The sequence below is a fragment of the Solanum tuberosum genome, unplaced genomic scaffold, assembly GCF_000226075.1.
Source record: "Solanum tuberosum cultivar DM 1-3 516 R44 unplaced genomic scaffold, SolTub_3.0 scf00575, whole genome shotgun sequence".
NCBI lineage: Eukaryota > Viridiplantae > Streptophyta > Magnoliopsida > Solanales > Solanaceae > Solanum > Solanum tuberosum.
The window spans coordinates 129,509-154,603 of record NW_006239492.1 but is presented as its reverse complement, the minus strand read 5'-3'; the positions used below and the strand labels follow the sequence as shown (position 1 = coordinate 154,603).

Genomic DNA, 25,095 nt, shown 5'->3' with positions numbered 1-25,095 from the left:
CAAGACACAGAAATGACCATGAGGGTCATTACATCTTCCCGGATCTGTAGCTTGGAAAATAATATGATAGATTGTATATTACTGCATTTTGAAGTATAAGGATAGTGTAAATAACGAGCTAGAATATTCATTTTTTGATGAAACGAATACAGGGGAAGCAAGAGTTGGACACATCTATAGCGGTGAATTAGTGGAAAGGCATTTAAAGCATGGAGATGTGTACACAATTCCTGCTGGATCAGCTTTCTATTTGGAGAATAGACTTGAAAATCAGAGACTTCGCATAACTTGTAGTATTGATATTACCTCAGAATCCATGGGATGGCATGCTTTCCAGGTACCCTAAGCTAGTTTCTGAAAAATTGGTATTTTAATGGCTTTCTTTTCTTCCCAAAACTTTCTGTAATGTTGAAACATTTTACAGTCTTTCTTCATTGGCGGTGGAACTCATCCTGCATCCGTCCTTGCTGGATTCGATCATAACACATTAGCAACTGCTCTTAATGTAAGTAGTTTTACCATTTCTTACAACATTTATCAGTAGAAAAAATTGAGTTAATATTATGTAACATGGCAGGTCTCGCCAGAAGAATTACATACGTTTATGACCAGGCAAACTTCTGGTCCAATTGTGCATATACCTGGTTCTCATCACAAAAATATGTGGTCCGAATTCTTGGCCCAAGAACCGGCCCAAAAACTAGCTCACTTGAAGAGGATTGTGAATTTTGGGGAAGAAGCTAGCCCAAAAGAGGAAAAATCAACATGGTCATTGAGGAAATTTTTGTTTAATTTAGTAAACAGAGAAAATGTTGTCAATCATCATCATAAAGCTCCATCAGTATACAATCTCTACAAGAAGAAGCCCAATTTCAAGAACCATTATGGATGGAGCAAGAATGTGGATTCGTCTGATTATTCTCCTCTAGAACAATCTGGCAATGGCGTTTACCTTGTCAATCTATCTCCGGTAATGACCCTCACATAATTCAACATCATGGTATAGTCGATCTCTTTCTTCGCATTAATATGTTTTTTTTGTTTTTTTATAATGTAGGGATCCATGATGGCACCTCATGTTAATCCATCAGCAATAGAGTATGGAGTAGTGTTAAAAGGGACTGGTAGGATTCAAATTGTGTATCCAAATGGGACTTTAGCAATGAATGCCAGAGTACGAGAAGGGGACGTTTTTTGGGTGCCAAGGTACTTCCCTTTCTGCCAAATTGCTTCAACAAATGGCCATTTTGAGTTCTTTGGCTTCACAACATCAGCAAGGAGGAATCATCAACAGTTCTTGGTGGGTAAGAACTCATTGATGCAGAGCTTAAGAGGGCCAGAATTTGCAGCTGCATTTGGAATTAATGAGAAAAGGCTTAAGAGGATTGCCAATGCTCAACACGAACAAGTCATATTGCCTGCATCGTCGTGGGATTCTTCACAAGACAAGGCTTCAGAGCCAGAGAGGAAGAAGAAGACCAATTTTGAGAGGATTGTGGGGAGCTTAGGCATGACATGATCATGGGTTTTGATTAGTTTAGTAAAAAGTGTTGGAAATTTTATTTATCCAACAATAACTCTAGTTTGAGTTTTGGCTTGAAAGGTAGATGCCAATCTAGGAACTACTTTTTTTTTTTCTTCTTAAGATTGCATTTTGATTCCTTTGTTGTCTTGCGAGTGTGAGTTTTGAATAAAAAGGATTTTCCTTTTCGGGTTCTATTGATGCCTTTGAACTCCATTAATTAGAGTTTCATTCGGTCTCCAAATCATTTAGTCATTTCTTGTTAATATCATATCACTTTGAAAAATAATCGGCTTGGTTGAATGTAACATGAAATCAAATTGATGGTTTATTATAAACTTTACGATTTATTTTAATTGGTGTTTCATCAATCAAACATATAAATAATTTTTGACTTTAAGGCTTCGGAATGCTAGATTTAACAGCACGGTGGTGTTTCACTGGAGTAGACACAAACCTGTTCATTAGTACTCCAATTTTCCTAAGAGAAAAGATAAGGGCATTTAGGTAAAAACACTCACAAATCCTCCTCTTCAACTTTAATTGATTTGCTTGTCCCATCTTCTGGGCTCTGGCGGCTTGTGTTTAGGAGGAGAGGAGCCCTCTACTTTGGATTTCAAAAGGTAAGCTCCATTTCCTCATTTATTTACTTTCAATTATTCTAAGTACATACTCATCTCTTTCGATCGATATACTTGTACTTCTAAAACCTACATCTCTTCTAAGTATATTTGTAGACCTAATTGAATCTACAACTTTCAAAAAAAAATTTGATAATGGTGTGTGGGCCTGTTTGCGCTTCACTAATTACATACAGATAACTTTGTTCACCAAAACTAAAACAGATGCAAGAATTACCTAGTGTTTTGTCTCTGTTACGATTTGATGAATGTGCAATATAATTGCTTTCTGATCGTCGAATCATAAAGGATTCTTTATTTGGATCATTTCAGTTGATTTACTGCCAATAGTTGTATGACAAAGTGCTTTCCTAGAATGAAACTGGAACTACCATTTCATAGATTTAATTTAAAGTATGTTGGACATAATAAGACACAACACTTCATGAATTCTGTAATACTAAAAGAATTTTCGCACTCTTAATCCTTGTAACTTTATAGGCATAATTTATGTCTGCTGTGGCAAAATGCAATTTACTTAATACTTCTGAAACTTTGTACCTAGTGTTTTTTTTTTGCTAATGATAATGTGTTGTATAACTATGTAACTGGTTCATTACACTCTTTTAGTTGCGATGTTGGTTGAACAAACAGGTGTAAATCAGAGTATCGTCATTTCAGAGCTCCTTTTTTTGTTGTGAACGTGAATAATGGGGTCGAGGTGGAAAGGACAAGGGGCACAAGTTAAAGCTCTTGCAGATCCCATTTCAGAAATAGTCAGCCAGCTCCAATATTTTCTGATCAGCTCAAACTCCATAGGACTGCTTTCTGGTATGAGTGTGCTTCTTAAAGCAGATGCAGAATTAACTGACCTCCTCAATCGTGCATGTTTTGGTAGACCTAGGGTAACATCAGAAAAGAATGAGCAATGGTTTCAGCTCTCCATGGAAGAAGCTTTTTACCTTCAATATTCTCTAAAATGCATTAAGGTTGTTGACCACAATGACACTGAACTGAATAATGATGAGTTATGGAAGCATATGACATCCAAGAAGGAAACTTTTCCTATCTTATTCAAAGTTTTTTCTCACCTTCGAAGTAAGAACTGGGTGACTAGATCGGGCTCTCAGTATGGGGTAGACTTTGTTGCCTATCGTCATCATCCTGCTTTGGTACATTCTGAATATGCTGTGCTCGTTTTATCAGCACAAGATGGTAGTGCAAATGGTCGCTTGAGAGTTTGGTCCGACTTCCACTGCACTCTTCGTCTTTGTGGTAGTGTGGCGAAAACATTGTTAATTCTCGATATTGAGCAACAACAACAAAGTTGTGCAGCTTCTCCATCATGCTTAGATAATTATATTGTTGAAGAGAGAACAATCACAAGATGGAGTCCAGAGCAAGGCCGTGAGGAAAAAGTAAAATGTGATCCAAGTTGAATCTGTTGAGATGCACCACAAAGGTCTATAGGAGGCACTTACTGGTGACAATGTTGGATTCAACCTGCTGAATGTTGTGGACTTGTGGTTAAGGATCTCAAGCATGGTTTTGTGGCTTCCAACTCCAAGGATGACCCAGCCAAAGGGGGCTTCCAACACTTCCCTGGTCATCATCATGAATCATCGTGTCCAGATTGGAAACGGAGATGCCCCTGTCCTTGGTTGCCACACCTCCCTCATTACCGGCAAGTTTGCTGAGATCTTGACCAAGGTTGATATGCTGTCTGGCTAGGAACTTGAGAAGGTGCTCAAGTTCTTAAAAATGGTGATCCCAACATGGTTAAGATGATTCCCACAAATCCAATAGTTGTTGAGACCTTCTCAGAGTACCCAACCATTGGGTTGTTTTGCTGTGAGTAACATGTGTCAAACTGTTGTTATCAAGAACATTGACAAGAAAGATCCAACCGGTGGCAAGGTCACCAAGGCTGGTCAGAAGAAGTGAGGCTGTTTTGATTAATTTCTACTTACTGTTTTTGTCTATTTGCATTAGATATTCTTAATCTTGTCCATCGATGCCATTCTCATTGTCCTGTAGACAGAGTTGGTCCGATTATCCTTGTTGTTGTACATCGGTTTTTAAAATCTAAAAATACAAGTAATAATAGTAGGCTACAGCACAGGTCATCGCGTTTACATTGATCTTAGATAAGCAAAAAGTTGTAAACAAGTTGGAGTGAATGGATTCTTATTTTATGTTGCGGTAAAAGCTTTTTATATTAATAGCGCGGGCTAATCACTTTTTAGCACAGCAATTGAAACAACCACTGTCTGGGAATTTCATAAGTTGAAACTTGAAAGTACATATTCTCAGAGGCTTCTTCTAGTAATGTTAAGTCTAATTTGAATGAACACATGGCTTCATAGAAAGTATGGCCCCAAATGATAAAAGCTTTCTGATGATCTTTAACTTTAATTTATTCATTTGGACGCAACAGTACTGGCAGCTTCAATAATGGTATTATTATGAAAATATGTGGCACCCAATCAAATACTAGTAATAATTTGATAAGTCATTGATATAAGCAGTCAAGTCAGTAATTTTTAGTCAGCTCTTTGGACTCGTCTAGATGAAAATTTTTCCCTGAATAGATTAGACCAGGGTCATATCAAAGTAATGAGAAGAAATAATTGTACTTCACTATTTTTTATCATTTAGTACTCCCTTTTTGTATTAATTTTGAGATTTAAACGAGTTACGCAAAAAACTATAATTAAAAGGTTGGATTTTATACATATATATATATGCATTTTCTAAAATTGACTAAAAAAAATTAAGACAAACAAATTGAAATAGGAAATACCTCACTAGAGCAGTAGTAATTAACCTGGATAAAAAAGAAACAAATTAAAGAGGCATAGACAATTTTTTGTAGGTTTATAATCTCATATTAATCAATCGAGTATTGATGAATTGGAAAAGGGTCTAAATCCCTTTAAAACAATGTGAAATGAATAAAAATGTCATTCGTTTAGAGTTTGGCCTAAAAAATGATCTTGTCAATACTTTGATTCAAAAATACTTTTAGAGTTGACAGTTTTGTACAAATATACCTAAAAAGTGTACTCATCTATTTTAAAAATATTTTGAAACATTACAAATTCTTGCATACACAATAATGGACAACATTCCCCCCTAAATCTTTTAGTCAAAAGCCTACGATTATATAGGCTTTTGGAAGTAGTACTTGAAAGAACTAAACATCAGAATAAAAAATAGATCGTTGATTAACCCCATCTTATTTGTCTATATCCTACGCCAGCCAGCATCTTTAATTTGCAGATCATATCAGTTATAAGTACGCATTATTAACTCTATTTTCCCGATTATCATATCAGACTTGCAACAAATAGTTAGTCGTGTGTCAAGTTAACTAGATGTTTTAAATTTACCGACATTAAAAAAATAAACTTTTTTTAACATGAACATACCTCCTCTATTTTTTGGAGGGTCAATTTGACAAAGGAAAAACTATGCTCGAATAATTTAATAGGAAATTTAATACTACAAAATAAAGCATATCTTAGGTTAATTGTAATATAGAACTGATCTAAGGAAGTGAAATGTTTCAACTACGTACGTACTTCCATAGTGATTTTGGCCAAAAGAGTATAGTAAATACAAATAATTGAAAAGGTATCCAATTATATTGAATTGAAAAGGTCTATATATGTTTATTAAGTTGCATGTGAGAAAGAATTATTTTCCATGTCTTGTCACCAAACACAAGATACCAAACAAAGATAACAAATTAATATAAAACGTAGCAAACATGTTTGATTTATTTAAGAACATGGGAGGGAATTGTTTCTCCGGTCCAAGGAATGTCATGTTTGTCGTCTTTATTTGAAAATACACACATTCATTTTACACTTTAACTTATTCTATATGCTTACTGTAAAAATTATTTTTACGTTATTAAATATCTAATAGAAAAATATTGAATTAACTACACATAATAAACGAAACTAGTTATCTATTACTCCTACATGTTAAGTATATTGATAGTGTAAAAAAATATTTATAATTACTATTATAAAACATAATTTGATGACTTTGAAAGAATAATTTTTTTTTTTACACTATTAGTTCATTTAGAAAACAACAACGATTAGCTTTCTAAAGAGTATAGTAAGGACTAAGGAGTAATTTACAAATTAAAACATAGTAAATGATATACGCTAAGAAAATTATACTGTCAATTTATATAATTTAAATTAGATGTATATATTGATAGTGTAAATAATACTTTGTACGGTCCGTTAACTTAAATAAAATTTAATAATTGTATGGTTTGGGTGAGTGTATTGCTAGGTCAAGTCATTTTCGTAATATACTTTTGGCTTTCCCAAGAGAATTTGGGTTAAGTAAAAGATCCAAAGAGTATGAGATTAGGTGAGGTTTGTTTGGGTGTCCCTCTCTTGAAGAATTCACAAGGAATTTATATATATGAAAAAATTTCAATTAATAAATTCATGCATGTATTCCAAAATAGTAAACTCCGATAGCTTAATTCCAAAAGTGGTTGGGTAAACTATAAACTATGGTCCCCTTAGCTTATTTTCCATCATTTTATTTAAAGAAAAAAAGATAGAGATACCTTTGGTTATATAGATATGTGCAAAACCTGCAACTAAAATTTCAGATTGCATGTGCACATACTGTTTATTAAAAATACTCGTGACTTTACTATCGAATTTTTAGTATATATGTACATTTGGTTCATATTAAAGTTGATGTTGGCAGTACTATAGGTAAATAAAAACTGAAATATTGGCTTTTCCCTGATTTTTTTTACTGCTTTCCTCTGACTTATATTTTTGGGAAATTTCAATAATAGCAAACATTAGACACTTTATTGCTATAGTTTGCTTAATTATCAATAATAGCAAAATTTTTGGAGAGGAGAGAGGCACATAAGATTTGAGAGAGAGGAGAGAGAGTGTATTTTTTGCGGAATTTGGAGAAAACAATACAAATACAAACTTATTTGTATCAAAATGAATATATATTAAGAAGAGAGGCGAGCGAGATCGAGAGAGTGAGGAGAGACAATTGTATTTTGCATTGTATTATGTATTCATTTTATATCAATTGTATTGGAAATACAAAGAATCGTATTTTGTATTTAATGCTGCATTGTATTCTTTATTTATTTTGTATCAATTGTATTTCAAATACAATGAATACAACTGTATTCAACTATTCATCCTCTCTTTGATTGGATATAAATACATTTGATATAGAGGATGAATGCATATTGTATTCGTATGAATACATATACGATTGATACAAAAATATAAAATACATTTTTTTCGAATACTATTGAAATAAAATACAATACTCTCACCTATATATGATTTAATACAATTGATATATAATACATTTGAATGAATTTCTTCATATTGGCAAGAGAGAGAAACAAAGAAAGAGATAGAGGGAGGAGAGGCAAGGGAGAGAGAAGAAGGATTTGCTATAAAAACAAATATTGCACTTTTTATAATATTTTTAAATTATAGTTATTTTCTAATAATAAATTGTTAATTTTACCTAATTCCATAATAATTGATTTTTATCCTCCTTGTATAAGTTTTAACGATTATCACTAACGAATTTGTAAACTTAACTTAGAGCCAAAAATTTATTTTTTAAATGTATATACCAATCTTACACGTGCATTGCCTTTTTGATATAAAGAAAAAGATACGTACGTGTGTAAAAGAATTCAAATAAGATCTAGGTGAACAGAACATAGAGAAGTGTAATTGCCATATATGGGAAGAAATACAGTTATTCTACCGTGGAGAATCTGATAATGTAATAAATAAATAAATTATAATACTAACAAAGAATTTCTTTCGTCTTAGTATTTGTCAAGTTTCACTTTTCAAAAGTTAATTTGATTAATCTTCAAAGTTAAATAAAATTTGAATTAAATCAAAACATGGAGGAGGGAGTACATAACTTAAACTCATTAATTAACTACAATCATTTAGTGATAATAGCAGTGCTTATTTAGTAGGTTGGCAGACATTATTAGATGCAGTAAAGTTATGAAATCTTTCAAAAAAAATTCTCAATTCTTAAATAATCTTACCAATGAGCAACTATAGTTCATAAATAAGATATCAAAATATTATAATACATCACATTAATATTTAATCACATATCTCCTATTTCTTTTATAAATAGATGTACGCAATTACAAAGTTTCAAATAAATATAACTAGCTACTCTTTAGTATAACTCTTTCACAAAGTATAAACGATCTCTTTACATCGACTATGAGTCTATTTCTTGCACACTTCAACATAATGGTTCTTTTTTTTTACAGATCAATTTTTTCTTTAAAACTCAAAACCATAATATAAAATTATACATATCTAAATAATGATTTGAAATCGTGATTTCAAATTGTATGTCCAAACGCGTGATTAAATATACTCATAGAAGATAGATGCAAGGGGTAAAAGATAAAAAATTAAATAAATAAAAAAGAGTAATAGGAAGTTGGGAAAAAAAGGAAGATGTGGATGGTCCATTAGCATTTGGCAGTAACTGGTGTTGTATAGGACAACAATAAAAATAAAAGAGCAGAAAGGGGGACCCTAAAACCGAAAGAGCAAGAGTTTCTGCCTTTCTGGTGAGGTGACTCAGTCAGATGATGAATTATTTTATTTATTTATCTCTCTTTTTTAATTTCAACAACGATAACTCTTTATAATTATTAGCTCAACATCACCATCCGTCACTATTCTGTTTGTTAAAAGAAAAAGTTGTACTTGTACTACTATATACTATATACTACCTCGCAATACAGAGGTAGAGGCTGAGATAAAATTATAATATTAAATATGAATTTAGAAAAAAAAAAAATTAATTAGTTTTGGTAATTATAATAAAAAGTTCATTAACTAAATATTTAAAAATATTTAATTACAAACTCAAACTCAATAGCGAAAATTAATTATAAGTTCGATGATAAATTTAACAGTTATAAATTTCAAATTTTGATTTCGGAAAGTAAAGGGACGACCAATATCTGAAAAAACGGGTGTGGCATTGTAGTTTGATAGATAGTGTCCAATTAGCTAGTAGACATTGCAAGAGACACAAGCCACCTCTTGTCCGTCTACATCGGATCCTATTTCTTCTTATAAAATCCAATAAATAAACTGTAATTTATATTCGTTCAATCATAATTTATATGAAGAGATTTACAATATGAAGGTGAAAACGTTTACCTGTCCATCTGAAATGAGATATAAAACATTTTAAGTTTTTAAAATAAAATTGATATTCTTTAAAAGTACTATTTATAAATTAATATATAGTTCAAAATATTTAAAAAGATTTTGAGAAAATATATGGAAATGAAAAATTGTTTAACTCTCTAAATAATAGTAGTAATTCTTTCACCTAAAAATGATATATAGGAATATACGTAATTGTTATGAAGATATAACTATTATATCTAACTTAACTCCAAAATTTAGATTTTAAATGTCATATAAAAAAACTACAATACATTCCCTTGACTAATATTAACAACGGAAAATCCTAATAGCTCGATTGCTTGACAACCAATCATACTTTCAATTTATTGGTGAAAATTTGATTTCCAATTTTATAATTACGTCACTTATTTTTCCTTCTCCTTCCCTGATTAGAAGACAAAGAAAAAACCAATAGTAAGAAATGACTTCACAAAGAAAAGTGGTTAACTTAAAATTAACAAAGAGTACTCCTTATATCTCATTTAATTTTTATTTTTTTTAGTTCTTTTTCACGCTTATTAAAAAATATTTAAAAAATTATAATTTACCAAGTGACCTCTATTTAGTAAAAGTAGATTGATTTATGCCTCTTAAATACTTGCATTCTTATTAATATTAAGGGGTCTTTCAGTGTACTGTTTGACAAGCATAGAACATAATTATAGATAGTCATAAATAAAAATTTAGTATTGCTTTGGTTAGTACTAATTGTGGAATAAATTGCATCATAATTCGTATCTGATAAGTTATTTCTATTTGAGGGTGGACTACTAGTATTGAAATTAGTTATAACTTGATAAAACAATAAAAATGACAAAAATCCTCCCCTAAGCGAAGGTCCCTCAAATCCTTTTTTCAAATAAAAAGTTAAATAGTAACGAAGTTCTTTCTCTAAAAGATTTTTCATTAATTTTTTTTAATAAATAATAAGAGTCTGAAAGATATTTTGTAAACAAATAATTTCGTCTTAAAATTATACAACAAAACAAACAGATAATAAGAAATAATACTAGAAGAACTCCTCCATACATGATTAATCACAATATAATCAATTTCAGAAAAAAAAATTGTCCAAACCAAAATGACCTCTAAAAATATGATTAAAAATAATTGTCAATTTTTTCCTTAAATTCCTAAAATAACAATTATTTTGGGATGATATTTCTGAGATAAAGTAATTATTTTTTTTACCCCTTCCTAAAAGCTCACCTTTTTTACTCTATTAATGACTCGAATTCACAATCTTTGATTCGTCTCATATTAAATGATCACTTTTCATTTTGCACTATGCTTAAAAGTCATGAATAAGAAGATAATTTTTCTAATTCACCCCTTAATTTTTTTTTTGAGAATTTTACAAATAAATATAAATACTTTCAAAATAAATTAATCCTAAGGGTAATATAATTTTTTTTATTTTTTTTAATAAAATGGACAAATATATGAAATAACTATTTTATTTTTGTAATAATCAACTAATATGATACGAAGAAACGTAATTATTAGTTTGGAATTGAGTGAGTAAAAGTAAGTAGGGAAGATTATGGGGCCACAGTGTACCCACCTAATTCTCCCACTCAATACAACATAATATGTTCCAGCTACGACTTCACGGGACGACATCGTACTAAGGGAGCATATGCATTATTCTCTTTATCTTTCCTTTTATTTTTGGATTTTTCCAATCCTTTTTTCTCTTTCCCAGTAATCAATTAAGGGTCCAAAATCCAATAATGGCATAATCATTTTTACCTTATCTATCAATGGCTGTAAAGGCATCCCCCTTTTTTGATCCTCTCCTCTCTTTTTTTTCTTTTTTACTTTTCTTCATTGTATATTGTATATTGTGAGTGACAACTACCAGCGTCACGCCATAAAAAAGGAACATAAGTACTCTAAAGTGGTATCGTTGAATTTCAGTTGAAAATAAATTCAAACATCTGCACGTAAAAACTACTGTTGCCACTCTTATTCCCTTCAGTCATCCTCCGTCACATTAACTTAATTGTTGCTAAATGTAAATATTGCAACTAATTTTCACTAAATGTCTCTTTTAGCATTATGTTACTTTTAACTTTTCATATGCTATATTCAATATGTTTTAATCCATTCTAAACAACAAAATTTAAAAGCGCTTTTTTTATGTTCTTAAATTCATTGTCAAGTTAAAATCAGACAAACTTAGTATTTCTATTAGTGTATTCAAGTGAAACTCAAGCTTTTTACCGGGGATTTGGAGGGGTGGGGGTGGGGGGAGGAAAGTGGTCCACTTGAGTCTATGTCTAACCGACTATAGGGAGAAAAGCCGTGTGAGATAAGGAATAAAATAGAGATAGAGATAGAGAGAGAAAGAGAAAATTATTGTATGGTAGTAGTTTTTTAGCTGCTAAACACTCAAGCAGAAAACCTCTGTAAGAAGAAGAAGAAGAAGAAATAGTCTGTGGATGGAATCTTGTAGTTGTAACCATTGTTTTTGTCTAGTTTCCTTGGAAATAAAACCTTATACTGTGTAAACTTGGGATTTAGCTGTTTTCAGCAAAATCTTTGGTTTCTTCTGAAAGCTGAGCTGTTCTCTTTTTGTTTTTTTGGTTCCTTCTCACTTATACTCATCATCTTCCTTCTTCTCCAACTCTTCACACTCCAAATCTCAGCTCTCAAAAATGATGTCTGATGACGGACTTTCTTCATTAGCTTTCATTCAAGATCCAAACTCAAACCCTAGTAGTAATAATCCAAACCCTAACTCAAATCCATCTGCTAAACGAAAAAGAAATCTCCCCGGAAAACCAGGTAAGCTAGCAATTTTTACTATATATATATCAACAAAATTCTTCTCTTTAAGTTTTTTTTTGGTCATAATTGATTTGTTTTTTTGTTCGTTGTTGGTGATGTTTATTAACAGATCCAGATGCAGAAGTGATAGCACTATCACCAAAGTCTCTGATGGCGACGAATCGATTCATATGTGAAATCTGCAACAAGGGTTTTCAGAGGGACCAGAATTTACAGCTCCACAGAAGAGGTCACAACTTGCCATGGAAGCTAAAGCAAAGGAACAAAAATGAAGTGATCAAGAAGAAAGTTTATATTTGTCCCGAAAAGACGTGTATCCACCATGATCCATCGCGAGCTCTTGGAGATTTAACAGGTATTAAAAAACATTTTTCGAGAAAACATGGCGAGAAGAAGTGGAAGTGTGAGAAATGTTCCAAGAAATATGCTGTTCAATCTGATTGGAAAGCTCATACTAAGATTTGTGGCACAAGGGAATATAAATGTGACTGTGGAACTCTATTCTCCAGGTACCAAATTAATGAAGCATAGATTATTATTATTTTCATTTATTGCTTTAGAGAATATATATATAAATGGACTGTCCTAAGATTAGTCAATTGAGGAAATAAATGTGTAATTTAATGCAACTAACTTGAAAAAAATTGAACAGAAAGGACAGCTTTATAACACATCGAGCATTTTGTGATGCGTTAGCGGAAGAAAGTGCAAGATTTACATCAGTTCCAAGTACAGCAAATCTGAATTTCAGAAATGAAATTTTGCTGAATGGGGAATTTGGCAATACTAATGTTCAGCATAGTACTGGAAATCCCCAATTTGGTTCTAATTTGTTTAGGCCTGAATTTATGGGACTTGGATTGGACCCTGCAATCAGTCATCATCATCATCAACCACAGCTCAATAATGTCGATGGACAAAAACCAAGGATACCGCTTTGGTTGGACAATAATATGAATCCGAATCCAGGTAATGATTTCTTAGTAGCATCGTCAAGCTCTACTACTAGCAATTTGCCTCATCATGAATTGGTCCAAATCGCGGCACATAACAATAATCAACAATGGTTCATTAATGGTGATGATTCTGGAATTGGCTCTTCCTCGTCTCAACTTCCTTCACGAGTACTGCTAAAGGAGGAAGAAGAGAACAAAAGAAATATGTCGGACACAATAAGTTCAATGTACTACAACAATCATCACAATGAAACAACAGCACCAGCTACTCATATGTCGGCTACTGCACTTTTACAAAAAGCAGCCCAAATGGGATCAACGAGGAGCAATTCGGCCCTCTTTGGTGCTGGATTCGGGCTAATGGGCTCGTCTTTTTCTAAAACCAATGGACAAGGACAATTTGCTGCTCATGATCAGAATTTTAATGGCTTAATGATGAACTCTCCATCAACAGCTACGAATAATATTAGTAATCAAGGAAATAGGCTGTTGTTCGGGGATATGAATTCGAGTTCATTAGAAGGTAATGCAAGTGGAAAGAACTCAGATCCTTACAATTTGATGCCGCGTAACAACAAAGGAAAACAAGTGAATCTTAGTGGAAATGAAGCAATTGAAGGAGGTTTAACAAGAGATTTTCTCGGGGTAGGAGGGAATGAAAGTAGGCCTTTTCTATCGAAAAATGAGCTAGCCAAGTTCGGTAACATTTCTGGTTCAGCCATGGGATTAAGCGACTATAGTGGAAGTCATTGACTCTGAGTTTTTCACTCAAAATATATACAACACATATGCACAAAAAAGTTATGTGTGCTGCACACACATTCTAAAGTGAATTACTCAAAAGGTCCAAACTTGTGGGGATATGCTATTTCACTATAGTGGAATGATACAATGTTCAGAGTGTGGAGAAAAATAGAAGTTGGAAGAAGGCCAAAAGCTTCAATGTTCATGAGAGAAGAGAGAGAAAGCAGCAGCAATTTTGAGAGATCTTGTGAATTGTCAGAGAAAAAAAAGGGTGGGGACCACTGAATGTTGGAAGAGATTTGTTAAAAGGGACTTGACAATCACAAGTCAGCCTTTTTTTTTTCCTCCATTGTGTTTACTTACTGCTTGTAGAAATATTTCTGCCTTTTTACAAATTTATTTTCCTTTGAATGTTCAATTGCTTACTGCATACCTGTGAACTCTCTAGGCTCACTGCCATATTCAGAATCTTTTAGAATTTTCAATTATTTTGGTTGTTATTTTCTCTTCTAGTACCTCTTTTTGTTTCTTATAATTGTTCTCTTCATCATGTTGTTCATGCCTTGATCAAACACTGCCAAAAGAAAATCGACATTAGTCAGTTTCGTTGTTAATCTGTTGTTAAATTGCTTGTAGCTAATTTGATTTTTTTGATAATCCATTGCTAAATAAGATTAAGGATTGATGTTGTTGTTTAGTTACTAAATTTTCCGTTGCTAATTCCTTTTTTAGCAGTGAAAAAGGTGGCCATCATAATTGGATTTTGGAGTAGTTATTAGTTTTTCTCCTTGATTCTACTCTTTAAGTTTTGGAAAAGATCTGTTTGATTTATGTATCATTTTGTACGCATGTTGTTGAATCTGTAAAGAATCATGGAATAATGGTATGTTTTAAGAAAGTTCCAAGAAACCAAGCTTTTTAACTTATATATACACTAGCATTATTAAAGATTATTTTTTTTAATCGAGGGTCTATCGGAAACAATCTTTCTATTTTTCGGATAGGAATAAGATATATGTACATTTTAACTTTCTCAAACCCCAATTTATAAGACTACACAAGGTATATTGTCGTAGTTATTGTTGTTACATTATCAATATATACTATAAATTTATGTTTTGCTGGGCGTATAAATTGGACCGAAACCCTTTGTCAGACTATGATTCCCTCGAAGTTATATGTAAGATACTGATTACTATTTATTCATTGGGTAATTAATTTTTTTTTTCTATGCGAATTAGTTCATTATCTCCGTAAAGCCTGATTTGGCCAAAATCATTTAGAGCTAATGATCAAGTTAAACATTCTAATCAATCCGTATGTTGTTGTTTTTTCTAGATGAACCGGTTGAGGGGTGTGATGGATAGGTAATTAGAGGTTTCGAATTCGACTTCAAATATTTACCGGATGATTTAACTTTAAAATTAAAATAAGGGTGCAAATGTGGTCACCTAAGTTAAATGAGGTCTACATAATATATTTGTTGTGATTTGTAGAGATGTACATCTATAAAATTTGGAACTTGTTAACTCGTTTGTCTGTTGCTTTGGCAGCATGCTGGGATATATACGCATATCAAAATCATTCCAGCTATTTCTCATCAGTTGAGCCAAAAGACAAGTTTAATTAATTATATTTATCAATAATTTATCTCTTTCTCTCTAAACTCCCAACTCCTAAGCCTGGTATATATATATATATATATATATATATATATATCATAAGGGCAAAATTAATAGTAGTAAAAAAAGTGCTATACTGTAATTTGAAAGAAGAAAAAAATGATTCTTGCTCCCTTCATTATAGTCAAACATTATTTTTATTAATTATGAGTAACATATATTAAAGTTATACTGTAATTTGATATTGTTTCTGTACACTTGGAGAATCAATATTTTTTTCTTTTAATATGTGTTTACGTTTTTTCAAATACTCTTAAATAAATGTAATTGCTAGTATATTTAGTGCAAGAATATGTACTTTATTTCAAACTTTTATGAAATTGACATTCAAATTCATACCGAAAAATCAATTAAATAATATTCTTTTAAGCGTGATTTTGTTTCTCCTTAATTGAGAACGTGTGTGCATGGAAATTATGCATGGAGATCGATAGTACTAAAGTTTGAAATTAAACAGAATCTCGAGAATGTGTGTGTGTGTATGTCACAGTGAGAAAACTCTAGCCCCTACCTTATAGCATACAATAATTATGACATTTTTCTATTCAACTGCTTCGAACTTTGAAATAATTGTCAAAATATAAATATATTCTGTTGGTTTAAAGTAGTCAAAGCTAGCTACTTGTATTAGGTAGCCTCGATATATTCACTTTCATTCTCTTGCCTAGGTTAGGTAAATAATGTTTGTACACTTTTTCCGGTTATTTATTTGTCATAATTTGACTTGACATGAATCTCAAAAAAGTGAAAAATATTTTTAAATCATGAAATCAACTAAAGATAGGTATAATATATCAAATATCACATGTTCGTTCTCTTTTTCCACTTTATTCGTTGAAATAACATTGTATTGCATATATTTGCTAAGTTGAAAGTTGAAAATTAGAGGGAAATATGATGATACAAAAAGAGTCAAGAAAGGTTATATTTGGTTACACAATTTTACATTATTCCAGAGCAAATTTGGATTATATATATATATATTCAAATTGGGTGAGTGAGAGACGAAATGTAATTATCTTATAAGTTGACGAATGCAGATGTATCAACGACCTAAGAAATTTAAACAATTTTGTAGTGACATTTGTGAAGAAATACTTTTATATATTTTCTATGCACCTTTTAATTTTTATTATGAACATCATTCTACAACTATGGAACTATAGTAAGGTGTTGGTAAAAATCATAATGCATATTTTTCATCTTTACTCTCTTAAGCGATTTAAGATTCTAACCTCTCTAATTGGGAAGAGTTTGCAAAATTTGTAAATGGAAGAATAATTGGACTAATGCCCTAAGTATGGTAGCAAATTCCTTAAAACTAGAACAACAATATGATGGGCCATTATAAATATTGGGCTTTGAGAAAGATGAATTGATCATTTTTGTTGTGTATCAGTATAACTTCTTTAAGTTTAGTGCCTATTCCTTCACTATTAATTGTTGTTGGTCGAAAGTTAGGATCTAATCTTAGCTTGACATTTAAACTTGATTGGCCGCTATGATAATGTACTTGTGCAAACTCAAAGTTGGAGAGATCTGATAGGATGTGTGTGTCTATTTGTTAGTGTGAGAAGCCACATAGGATGTGTGCGTCTATGTGTTAGTGTGAGACGCCACATAGGACATGTGAATCTACTTGTTTAATTTTATACAAATTTAACTGGCTACTTATACATATCCAAAGTTGGAGGAAATAGATGTTAGTTAAGATCAAATTAAAGACAATGTTTATGTGTTATGTCTTTGCGTTTTATTGTTGCTTGTTCAAGTAAAGAATATGACATATCATCCTTTTGACTGTGCTCGCGCACTACTAAAAAGACACTCTTTTTTCATTAAAATTTTTCATGGAAAAGGTTCAATATTATACCTCGATATTTTGATTAAATTGATAAGAAAAGAAAAATATACACAGAAAAATTATGAAGTTTCTCTATATTTCAACACGAATCTGTTTTTCACCATGCGTTGTGTACTAGTGAGGTGGCTCAATAGAAAATTAGTAGGAATATCATGTTTTATCACACAAATTTTCCATTATTTTACGATAGAAAAACCTTCATTTCTAGTAATGGTGGTAAAGTAGTATAAAATAAATTTTAGAATAAACAGCCGAAGCCGAAGTGACGATTGAAAAACATATAAATGCACACCACTTCAAAATTTGATTCATATCTTACAGTTGAAAATCCAAATTGAAAAGACATGAAATGAAAAAGGAGGGAACAATAAAGAAACACAATTATTCAAATTGAGGGAAATCACAGACGATCACAACCGTCGAATCCAAACCTGCAACCCATAATCTCTTCCAAACAAATATGATTCATGACCAATCACAACCGTCAAAAAATTCTAACGTCACAACCAAAACGCAAAACAGAAAGCCCCAATTCCCAACACCGCCACGCCGTTCACGCTATCAGCACCCGATTTATCCGCCGGCGTATCATCGCTCCCGGAGCTTGGACTCAACGCCGCCGGAGACTTCTTCTTCAGATTCGACGTTTCCGGAGTCGCCGGTGCCGGTGCTGTCGCCGGCGACGGAGAAGCAAAGATACTCAATGGCTGAAGAACTTTATCCACCTGATAAACCGCGAGCTCACCGTCAGTATATATAGTATTACCCACAGTAGCATCTACAATTCCGGTGGACACATTCACTTGATTCCCGGAAGTCGTTACATTTAATGGGAAATCACCGGGACTAGTGTCTCCAGCTTGAGTCCTCAATGGATTACTCACAGTTTGAAACTGTGAAACTGAAATAAAACTAGGAAGTACATGAAATTGCACCAACTGAACTTGTTGTTGAGAACTTAGAGAATTGAGAGTTCCCGCTTTTAAGCTCGAAAATGCATTATCAGTAGGTGCAAAAACAGTCATTCCTTGTTTCGAATTATTCAATTGTGTATTGATCTGATCACCGGCTTGAGTAGTTCTTAAGAGCCTGATAAATGTGGTGAACTGACCGGCTTTTTCGAGTATTTTCGTTATATTGGTGGGACCCGATGGAGCGGGAGCAGAGGCAGGATTTTGACCGAGGGTGAGGGTGCAAGAATGGAGTAAAATTGCTAAGAGGGAAAGAGAGAAAACAAAATAACTCATCATATTTGCTAGGAGAAATTGGACTTGGGAATTTGAACTTTAAAAGATGATTGGTGCTTGAGAAATTGAGGGGTTTTATGGAGAGAAAAATAGGAAACTTTGTATGGTAGGTGAGAAGTTGGAAATCATAGTAACTGTATAAACAAATTGATAGTAGTATAGTATCTCTCAATTTGGTGGGAGGTTTAAGATTTTATTTTGTTTGTTGGAATTCTGTTTTAATTTATACATCGACAATGTAAAGACTGAACTTCTAACATGTTATAACAGGTTAGTTATCATTTTATCAGGTCACAATCACTATTTATAGTAGAAACTTACTTGTAATTATCTTATAAATGACATAATTGTAGAAGTTTAAGATATTAGAAGATCCAATTAGAATCTTTAAATTTCTGTTATGGGCCATAATTAGAAACATATGGGGTTGGGAGGAACTATTACAGCTAACAGTTTGCTTGGAAACACAGGAAATTTGGAGAGATCTGAAGTTTGAGTTTTTACAAATATTAAAGTATTTTATGATTGCTTTGCTTATACTCGTTAGAAATTTTAATTATGGCTATGATTGGCTTGCCACAAACTTAAAAAGGAAGTTTTGTTTAAATTCAGTGTAGTTCTTGATCATGATAAAAATAAAATTAAAAAAATAAAGTTATTGATCATGATTCATGTGTGCCCATCCTCTTCTGTTGGTTTCTTATAATTCATCAACCTCTAATTAGGCCCTCTTTTGTATTGTATTAATTCACATTGAATGGTTATTACAGAGGAACTAAAATCATTCCATTTTGCATAGTTGGTCATTGAGGTGTCATGCCACGTGACGTCCAACTCATTGGGATTGGGATTGGGTGTCCACCTTGGACAACCTTAATAGATGATGATATATTTGAACCATTTAAGTAATGTCGGGAGATTTTTTGGAAGAATAGTATAACGAAGGATACGGTGTTCCTCTTCTCGTACCTTTGAATCCAGAAGTACCAGCTGAGGACCAAGAAACTACTCAACCCCGTACATCTGTAACAGTGACAATGATATTATTGGGAAAATTTGACCCTTTTCCCTTCGAGAAATAAGGTGCACCCAACAGACTGCTGGCAAAACTTGCCATGGAGTGTTTTTGATTGTAAAACAATGAATCAAAATCCTGAAAAAAAACAGGAGTAAGACAAACTTGAGTTATTATGTATAGTATTAAGCAACAACATCTTGAAACAGGGCATGAAAACTCTACAATTCGAGACTTGGCTGTCTCGTGAAGCATCAAAAGAAAACGATGCTTAGTTGATATTTCCAAAAAAAGGATAGAAGTTATCCAATAAAGATCATGGCAATGATGATACAAGAAACTTTTAATGTACTGTCATCAGTATTCTTTTTTGAACAGCTAGAAAGTCAGGTTAATCTGAGGTTGCAATCTAATTAGCTTGGTGTTTTAGCACACTGCACCATATCTCATATTATTGGAGTTCCTTAAACTTGAGTAGAATGCAGCTTTTGAGACCTGAACTGGAAAAAAAAGTTATTTTTATCTATAAAAGGTGCTAGTAAATTTCTTACAATCAACTATATCCTAAACATAGTAATGTAAATAGTTCCAGAGAAAAGCAATCCAACAGTAAAAGGAAAAACTACTACTACTACTGTCGGTGTATAGAAGTTAAATCTCTTCTCATAATTCATCTCTTGCGTTGCCATTCTCCCTCTTGACGCCTACTTTAGAAGAAGCTGGTCTCTCAAGCTTGAAAGGGATAGCTGCATTTTTCTTGATAAACTTATACAATGCCACTAGAGTAGGTTCAGTATCAACCAGGATCTGTAGGATCAAATACAAAAATAACTATGCCTCAGTCTCAAACGAATTGGAGATTTGTAGAATCACAGACATTAGGCATCTCAAACGAATTGGAGATTTGTAAAATCACAGACATTAGGCATCTTGCTTGGTTCACAAAGCAGAAACACAAACAAAATAAACATCACTTACTGGATCAATGCTCTTATTTCCTGCTGGAAAGAATTGGAGACTCGGGAATCCTATAAACTGCAAAGGATCATAAAAGAAGTAGAAGGTGATGATCAAGCTACTAAATAGTGTCCTCTTCAAATCCAAACCACGTATTTTATTATAAACTACCTTAGCACGAGGGTGCTCGTTTCTTGTTCCTTCCATTTTGGCTATAACAAGAGACTCAATGCCATGTAAGTGGTGTGCTAGTTTATTGAACATTGGTTCCAGAGCTTGGCACTGCCTACACCATGGTGCATAGATCTAACAAAAAAAGATAATGAAGTTTCATACCAAAACTTTGATCCCTCAGTTGATTACAAAAACCAATGGAAGAATATTCATTTCTTGAACATACCTCAAGAAACGCGTCTTTTGATTCATTTAGAATGATTTCATCAAAATTGTTCCCGACCACGATTTTCACATCAGCATCATTCTGTGATAATTACAGATGAAATTAAATCAGCACAGCTATGATGAGTTAAGTTACAGGCCAGAAGGAAACTGCAGCTTACTGTCTCAGGAATCGGATCTGATTTATAGAAAGGCTTGAGCTTGTCTTCGAGAAAGTCATCATTAAATGCCTGGGGAATAAAAGACAATAAACAAGTTAGTCCAGAGAAATTCCCAGCCAAAATTTTGTGCATCTAACAACCATTTGTGACCATCTACCTTAATCTTCTCGAGTGTAATGTCCCCGTCAAATCTAAATTTCTTGCGATCATCTTCTTCTATGTATCCAATAACCTAGAGGAATAAATCAAAAATCAGTAACCAATTCTTCCAAAAGATCTTGTTGTTCCCATTATAATGTGGAATAAGTGTTACCTGTGGAGCATCTCCAGTGACCCCAAAATAATTTGATACTGGTCTTCCAACTTCCTCATCGTCCGTTTTGACAAAAACAAAGTTGAGCTTCATTTGTCAATGTACACACTATTAGTTACTAATTTATAGTCCCAAAAGTAAAGGGATCAAAAATAATTTTGTATGTTTGGGTGTATGATAGATAGGTAGTTTATCTGTTCCTGTTACATAATTTACTTGATAATTGCACACAAATGAACAGAGAAAAAACACTCAAATCTTAAACAGAAACCTTAGAATTCATGATCTCAAGCATTGATCAACCTACTTAACACCGAAGCCTTAAAACGATAGTACTCCAAGTCATGATCTCAATCTACTCCAATATCAATCATTATAAACTAAACAGGAGGATTTTACTAGTAAATACCTTACATATTAGGTGACAGCGCCGGTTCTAACAGTATTTCCACTCTACCGGACTATATGTAATTATGTCCAAAAGTAATGACAATGCTGTTATATGTTTGAGACTGAATAAAGCTTCATTATATTACCTTTCCCTTGAAAAGTTTTGCAGCATCTTGAAATGTTGGGAACAACTTTTCTATATCATTTGCTGTGGCGAAAAGCAAAACCTGCATATAACATAGGGGAAAATCAATACATTAACGAGAAGATACACACTTCAAAACAAAAATCATAATAGTTGTTAAACAAATGATCTAATCTTACCTGCTTTTTAATTGGACTTGCGAAAATTAAAGGGGCAGTTTCTTTAGTAAAAGTTGTCACTAAAGGCAGCTTGCTGGCAGAAACAAACTTAGCTATTGAAGATTTTCTGAATTTACCATCTGAATTGCAAAATGAAAAAGATAATAAGGATGTCTCCCTGCTGAGATTCAATTCAATTCCAGTATCGAAAAAAAGAGATGAAAGGAGCGGCTAACCATAATGCACCACTTTCTCTGGCTCCTTTTTAATCATGACCAAAACAGGGCGTTTAGCATTGTCTTCTATGTTGAATAGCTTAGCCACGTTAGGATTTGTCGTCTGGTAAAAGTTAACATCAATTTCAAGTTTTGAAACAGCTGAAAGTTGATCAGTCGCGGAACCCTGTAAAATGTTTGGACATTAGTAAACTTATGAGGAATCAAATCATAAGAGGGAAATTGACAACAATGTCATGTTGCAGATAGACAATTGACAGTAATACACAACAAAAACAAGCTATCGATGTTATATTTAGAGAAATGAAAACACAATTACTTTCACTAGAAGAGAAAAATGATAAGCAAGTAGCAGTCAACAACATACCACCAAGGAGTCGAGGTATGCTAGAACAACTTTGTCCTCGGAGGTTAGTACACGCTCTGCATCCTCTGTTGTTGTTATATTGTAAACGCTGGATCCTATCTTCTTCTTTATCCAAGAGATAATTGCATTTCTACAGGTAAAACTCCTCATCAATTTCAACTCAGATTGATCTAACAGCTAAAGTCATAACTTTATTTGATTATGAAACGCAAGATCATAGTAATTGATTCCCCATACCAGCAACATTATAGTGATACCAAGCTTATAATCAGCTAACATACATGTAACAATTCAAATCTTTGAGTTTTTATACCAATTAAACAATTGTGTATATATACTAGTAGCTATGTTTGTAAAATGTAGCATGTTATTGTTAATTAGTGCATCTCAAATTGGCTTACACACATTAATTGTTAACAAATATATGCATATTTTTGTCTGTGTACTAAAAATGTTTGTATATATAAAGCAGAGATGGTGCTGAATAAGACGAAATCAGTGGTGGATGGAGTGTTAAAGTAATAGGTTCATCTGAATCTAGTACTTTTGATAGAAGCATAAAGGTAAGTATAAAAATGATTAAAATTTCAATAAATAGTATGTCTCAACGCATGAAATTTAAATCTTGGATTCGCCTCTGGACGACATACTTGGTTATTCGGCCTTGGTAAAGTTCAGGGTCGCCATCAACGAAGAAAAAAATGGTAGGAAAGCTTCGGACATCGTAGTTATCAGCCGCCTCAACCTCCTTAGCAGCATTGATCTTCGCCAGCACTACATTCTCTGTTTTCAGCTCTGTTGCAGCATCCGCATATTCCGGAGCCAGAGCCTTACAATGTCCATTCCAGGGAGTATAAAATTCCACCATCACATACTTATTATCCTCCAAAAAATCATCCAAATTCCTATCAGTCAATGCTACAACGTCCTCATCATCAATATTAATATCCTCTGCCTCTTGGGCACGATCAAATGGCGCCGAAGGGACCTCAGGACGATCATGATTCGGGATATCAGGCTCGGTTGAATCGTCGTAGTCTTCGAGGAAGCTGAGGAATTCATCATTGTCGGAGGATGCCGGAGTTTTGGCGTGTGATGGAGTGAAGAAGAGAGAAAAAAACAGAAGAGATGAGATACAGAGGAAGAAGATGATCACTCGACTCGGCATTATTATTCTGTTTACACCTCTTAGCAACAAGGCAAGTGACTGATTTTGGTAACAAAGATCCGATAAAAAACACTTACTACCACACGTGTTTGAACCAATTACATTGAATTCATCCTAATGAAGAAAAAAAATTATAATTATGATGTATGAGTTCAATTTTATACGTTGACAAGGTATTTTTTGTAAAAAAAAATAAAAACAAATACCCAATTCTATTAATATGTCCTTGAATTATGTGAAATTGAAGAGACATGTTTGTGGTTAATACTTTAGCACAAATATGCTCTTACAATCGGTTACTTGATCCAAATTTGCCATTATTATTTCAATGGTACACACTAATTAACCTAATTAGATGATAAAAGTATGTCAACATTATACGTCTAACATGCTAGATACTGATTAGATAGTCTAAAGGATTAATCTTTACCGTCAGTACATAGAATTAAATAAAATTCATAGCTAAATGGCGGGAGTAGCTCAACTAGAGTATATATATTTCTATTTGACTGCACATTTGATGCTTTTATAGGAAATTTATCAAAACTATCTGATTGTGATGAATCATACAAATTCTTATATATAGTGTTTTGCAGTTGAGTATCGGTGTGGGAAAATGAGTATGCTTCTGGTGAGAAGGGAACACAACTTTCATAAGTGAAGAGTTTTATCTTGAGAATTAATAATGGATGGTAAGAAAAGAACAACAAGCAAGAAGACACAAGAAGCTATTGGTAATGTCATTTTGTTTCTCAATTTGTTGTTTTTGAAGGTTAGAATATGAGGAAGTTTGGAATTTTGAGTTCAATTTTATAAGCTGAAATTTAATGATGATTTGATGGTTGCTTGGACTTGAATGTATAGTGCAAAAGTAGGGAGTAAAATGATACATAAATTATCGATGACAATGTCTTTAGTAAAGTAACTAATAGTTAACATTATTTTGAAATGTCCTATCGAAAAGTTTAAATTGTAAAAGAGGTGATACATGTATAAAGATCTAAATCTTTTACTGGTTCGAGACCTATTATTTGCACAAGTACCTCATATAAAAACTTGTTGATAAGTGAAACGACTTCCA

At 32.8% G+C, this 25,095-nt stretch overlaps 5 protein-coding genes and 1 pseudogene across 5 annotated transcripts in view; 4 read left to right on the top strand and 2 right to left on the bottom strand.

Moving 5' to 3' along the window:
- The window catches only part of LOC102602142 (vicilin-like antimicrobial peptides 2-2), a 2,191-nt gene extending 513 nt beyond the window's left edge, over positions 1–1,678 (top strand). The window contains exons 2-5 of the mRNA XM_006365678.2: positions 153–337; positions 425–505; positions 578–970; positions 1,058–1,678. Coding sequence (XP_006365740.1) covers positions 153–337; positions 425–505; positions 578–970; positions 1,058–1,519 — 1,121 coding nt within the window. The 3' untranslated portion in view covers positions 1,520–1,678. The remainder of the gene's footprint in view (positions 1–152; positions 338–424; positions 506–577; positions 971–1,057) is intronic.
- Positions 1,679–2,083: 405 nt separating this feature from the next.
- On the top strand, positions 2,084–3,616 carry LOC102601807 (tRNA-splicing endonuclease subunit Sen2-1-like). Its single transcript, XM_006365677.2, has 2 exons — positions 2,084–2,145; positions 2,797–3,616. Exon 2 carries the CDS (start codon positions 2,853–2,855, stop codon positions 3,579–3,581), a length of 729 nt encoding a protein of 242 aa, XP_006365739.1. The 5' UTR covers positions 2,084–2,145; positions 2,797–2,852; the 3' UTR covers positions 3,582–3,616.
- Positions 3,586–4,103, top strand: LOC102580722 (elongation factor 1-alpha-like; annotated as a pseudogene).
- Positions 4,104–11,745: 7,642 nt separating this feature from the next.
- Positions 11,746–14,417, top strand: LOC102601471 (protein indeterminate-domain 9-like). Its single transcript, XM_006365676.2, has 3 exons — positions 11,746–12,209; positions 12,322–12,721; positions 12,865–14,417. The coding sequence occupies exons 1-3, from the start codon at positions 12,080–12,082 to the stop codon at positions 13,919–13,921; spliced, it is 1,587 nt and encodes a 528-aa protein (XP_006365738.1). The 5' UTR covers positions 11,746–12,079; the 3' UTR covers positions 13,922–14,417.
- Positions 14,418–17,721: 3,304 nt separating this feature from the next.
- Positions 17,722–18,823, bottom strand: LOC102601129 (fasciclin-like arabinogalactan protein 11). The gene has a single exon (XM_006365675.2). The coding sequence runs from the start codon at positions 18,706–18,708 to the stop codon at positions 17,959–17,961; it is 750 nt and encodes a 249-aa protein (XP_006365737.1). The 5' UTR covers positions 18,709–18,823; the 3' UTR covers positions 17,722–17,958.
- Positions 18,824–20,383: 1,560 nt separating this feature from the next.
- LOC102580383 (protein disulfide isomerase-like 1-4) lies at positions 20,384–24,014 on the bottom strand. Its single transcript, XM_006365697.1, has 12 exons — positions 23,497–24,014; positions 22,847–22,976; positions 22,480–22,645; positions 22,265–22,383; positions 22,087–22,167; positions 21,551–21,637; positions 21,395–21,469; positions 21,238–21,306; positions 21,078–21,158; positions 20,849–20,983; positions 20,699–20,755; positions 20,384–20,527 (listed from the first exon to the last, which is right to left on the bottom strand). The coding sequence occupies exons 1-12, from the start codon at positions 24,012–24,014 to the stop codon at positions 20,384–20,386; spliced, it is 1,662 nt and encodes a 553-aa protein (XP_006365759.1).
- Between the last annotated feature and the right edge of the window lie 1,081 nt (positions 24,015–25,095).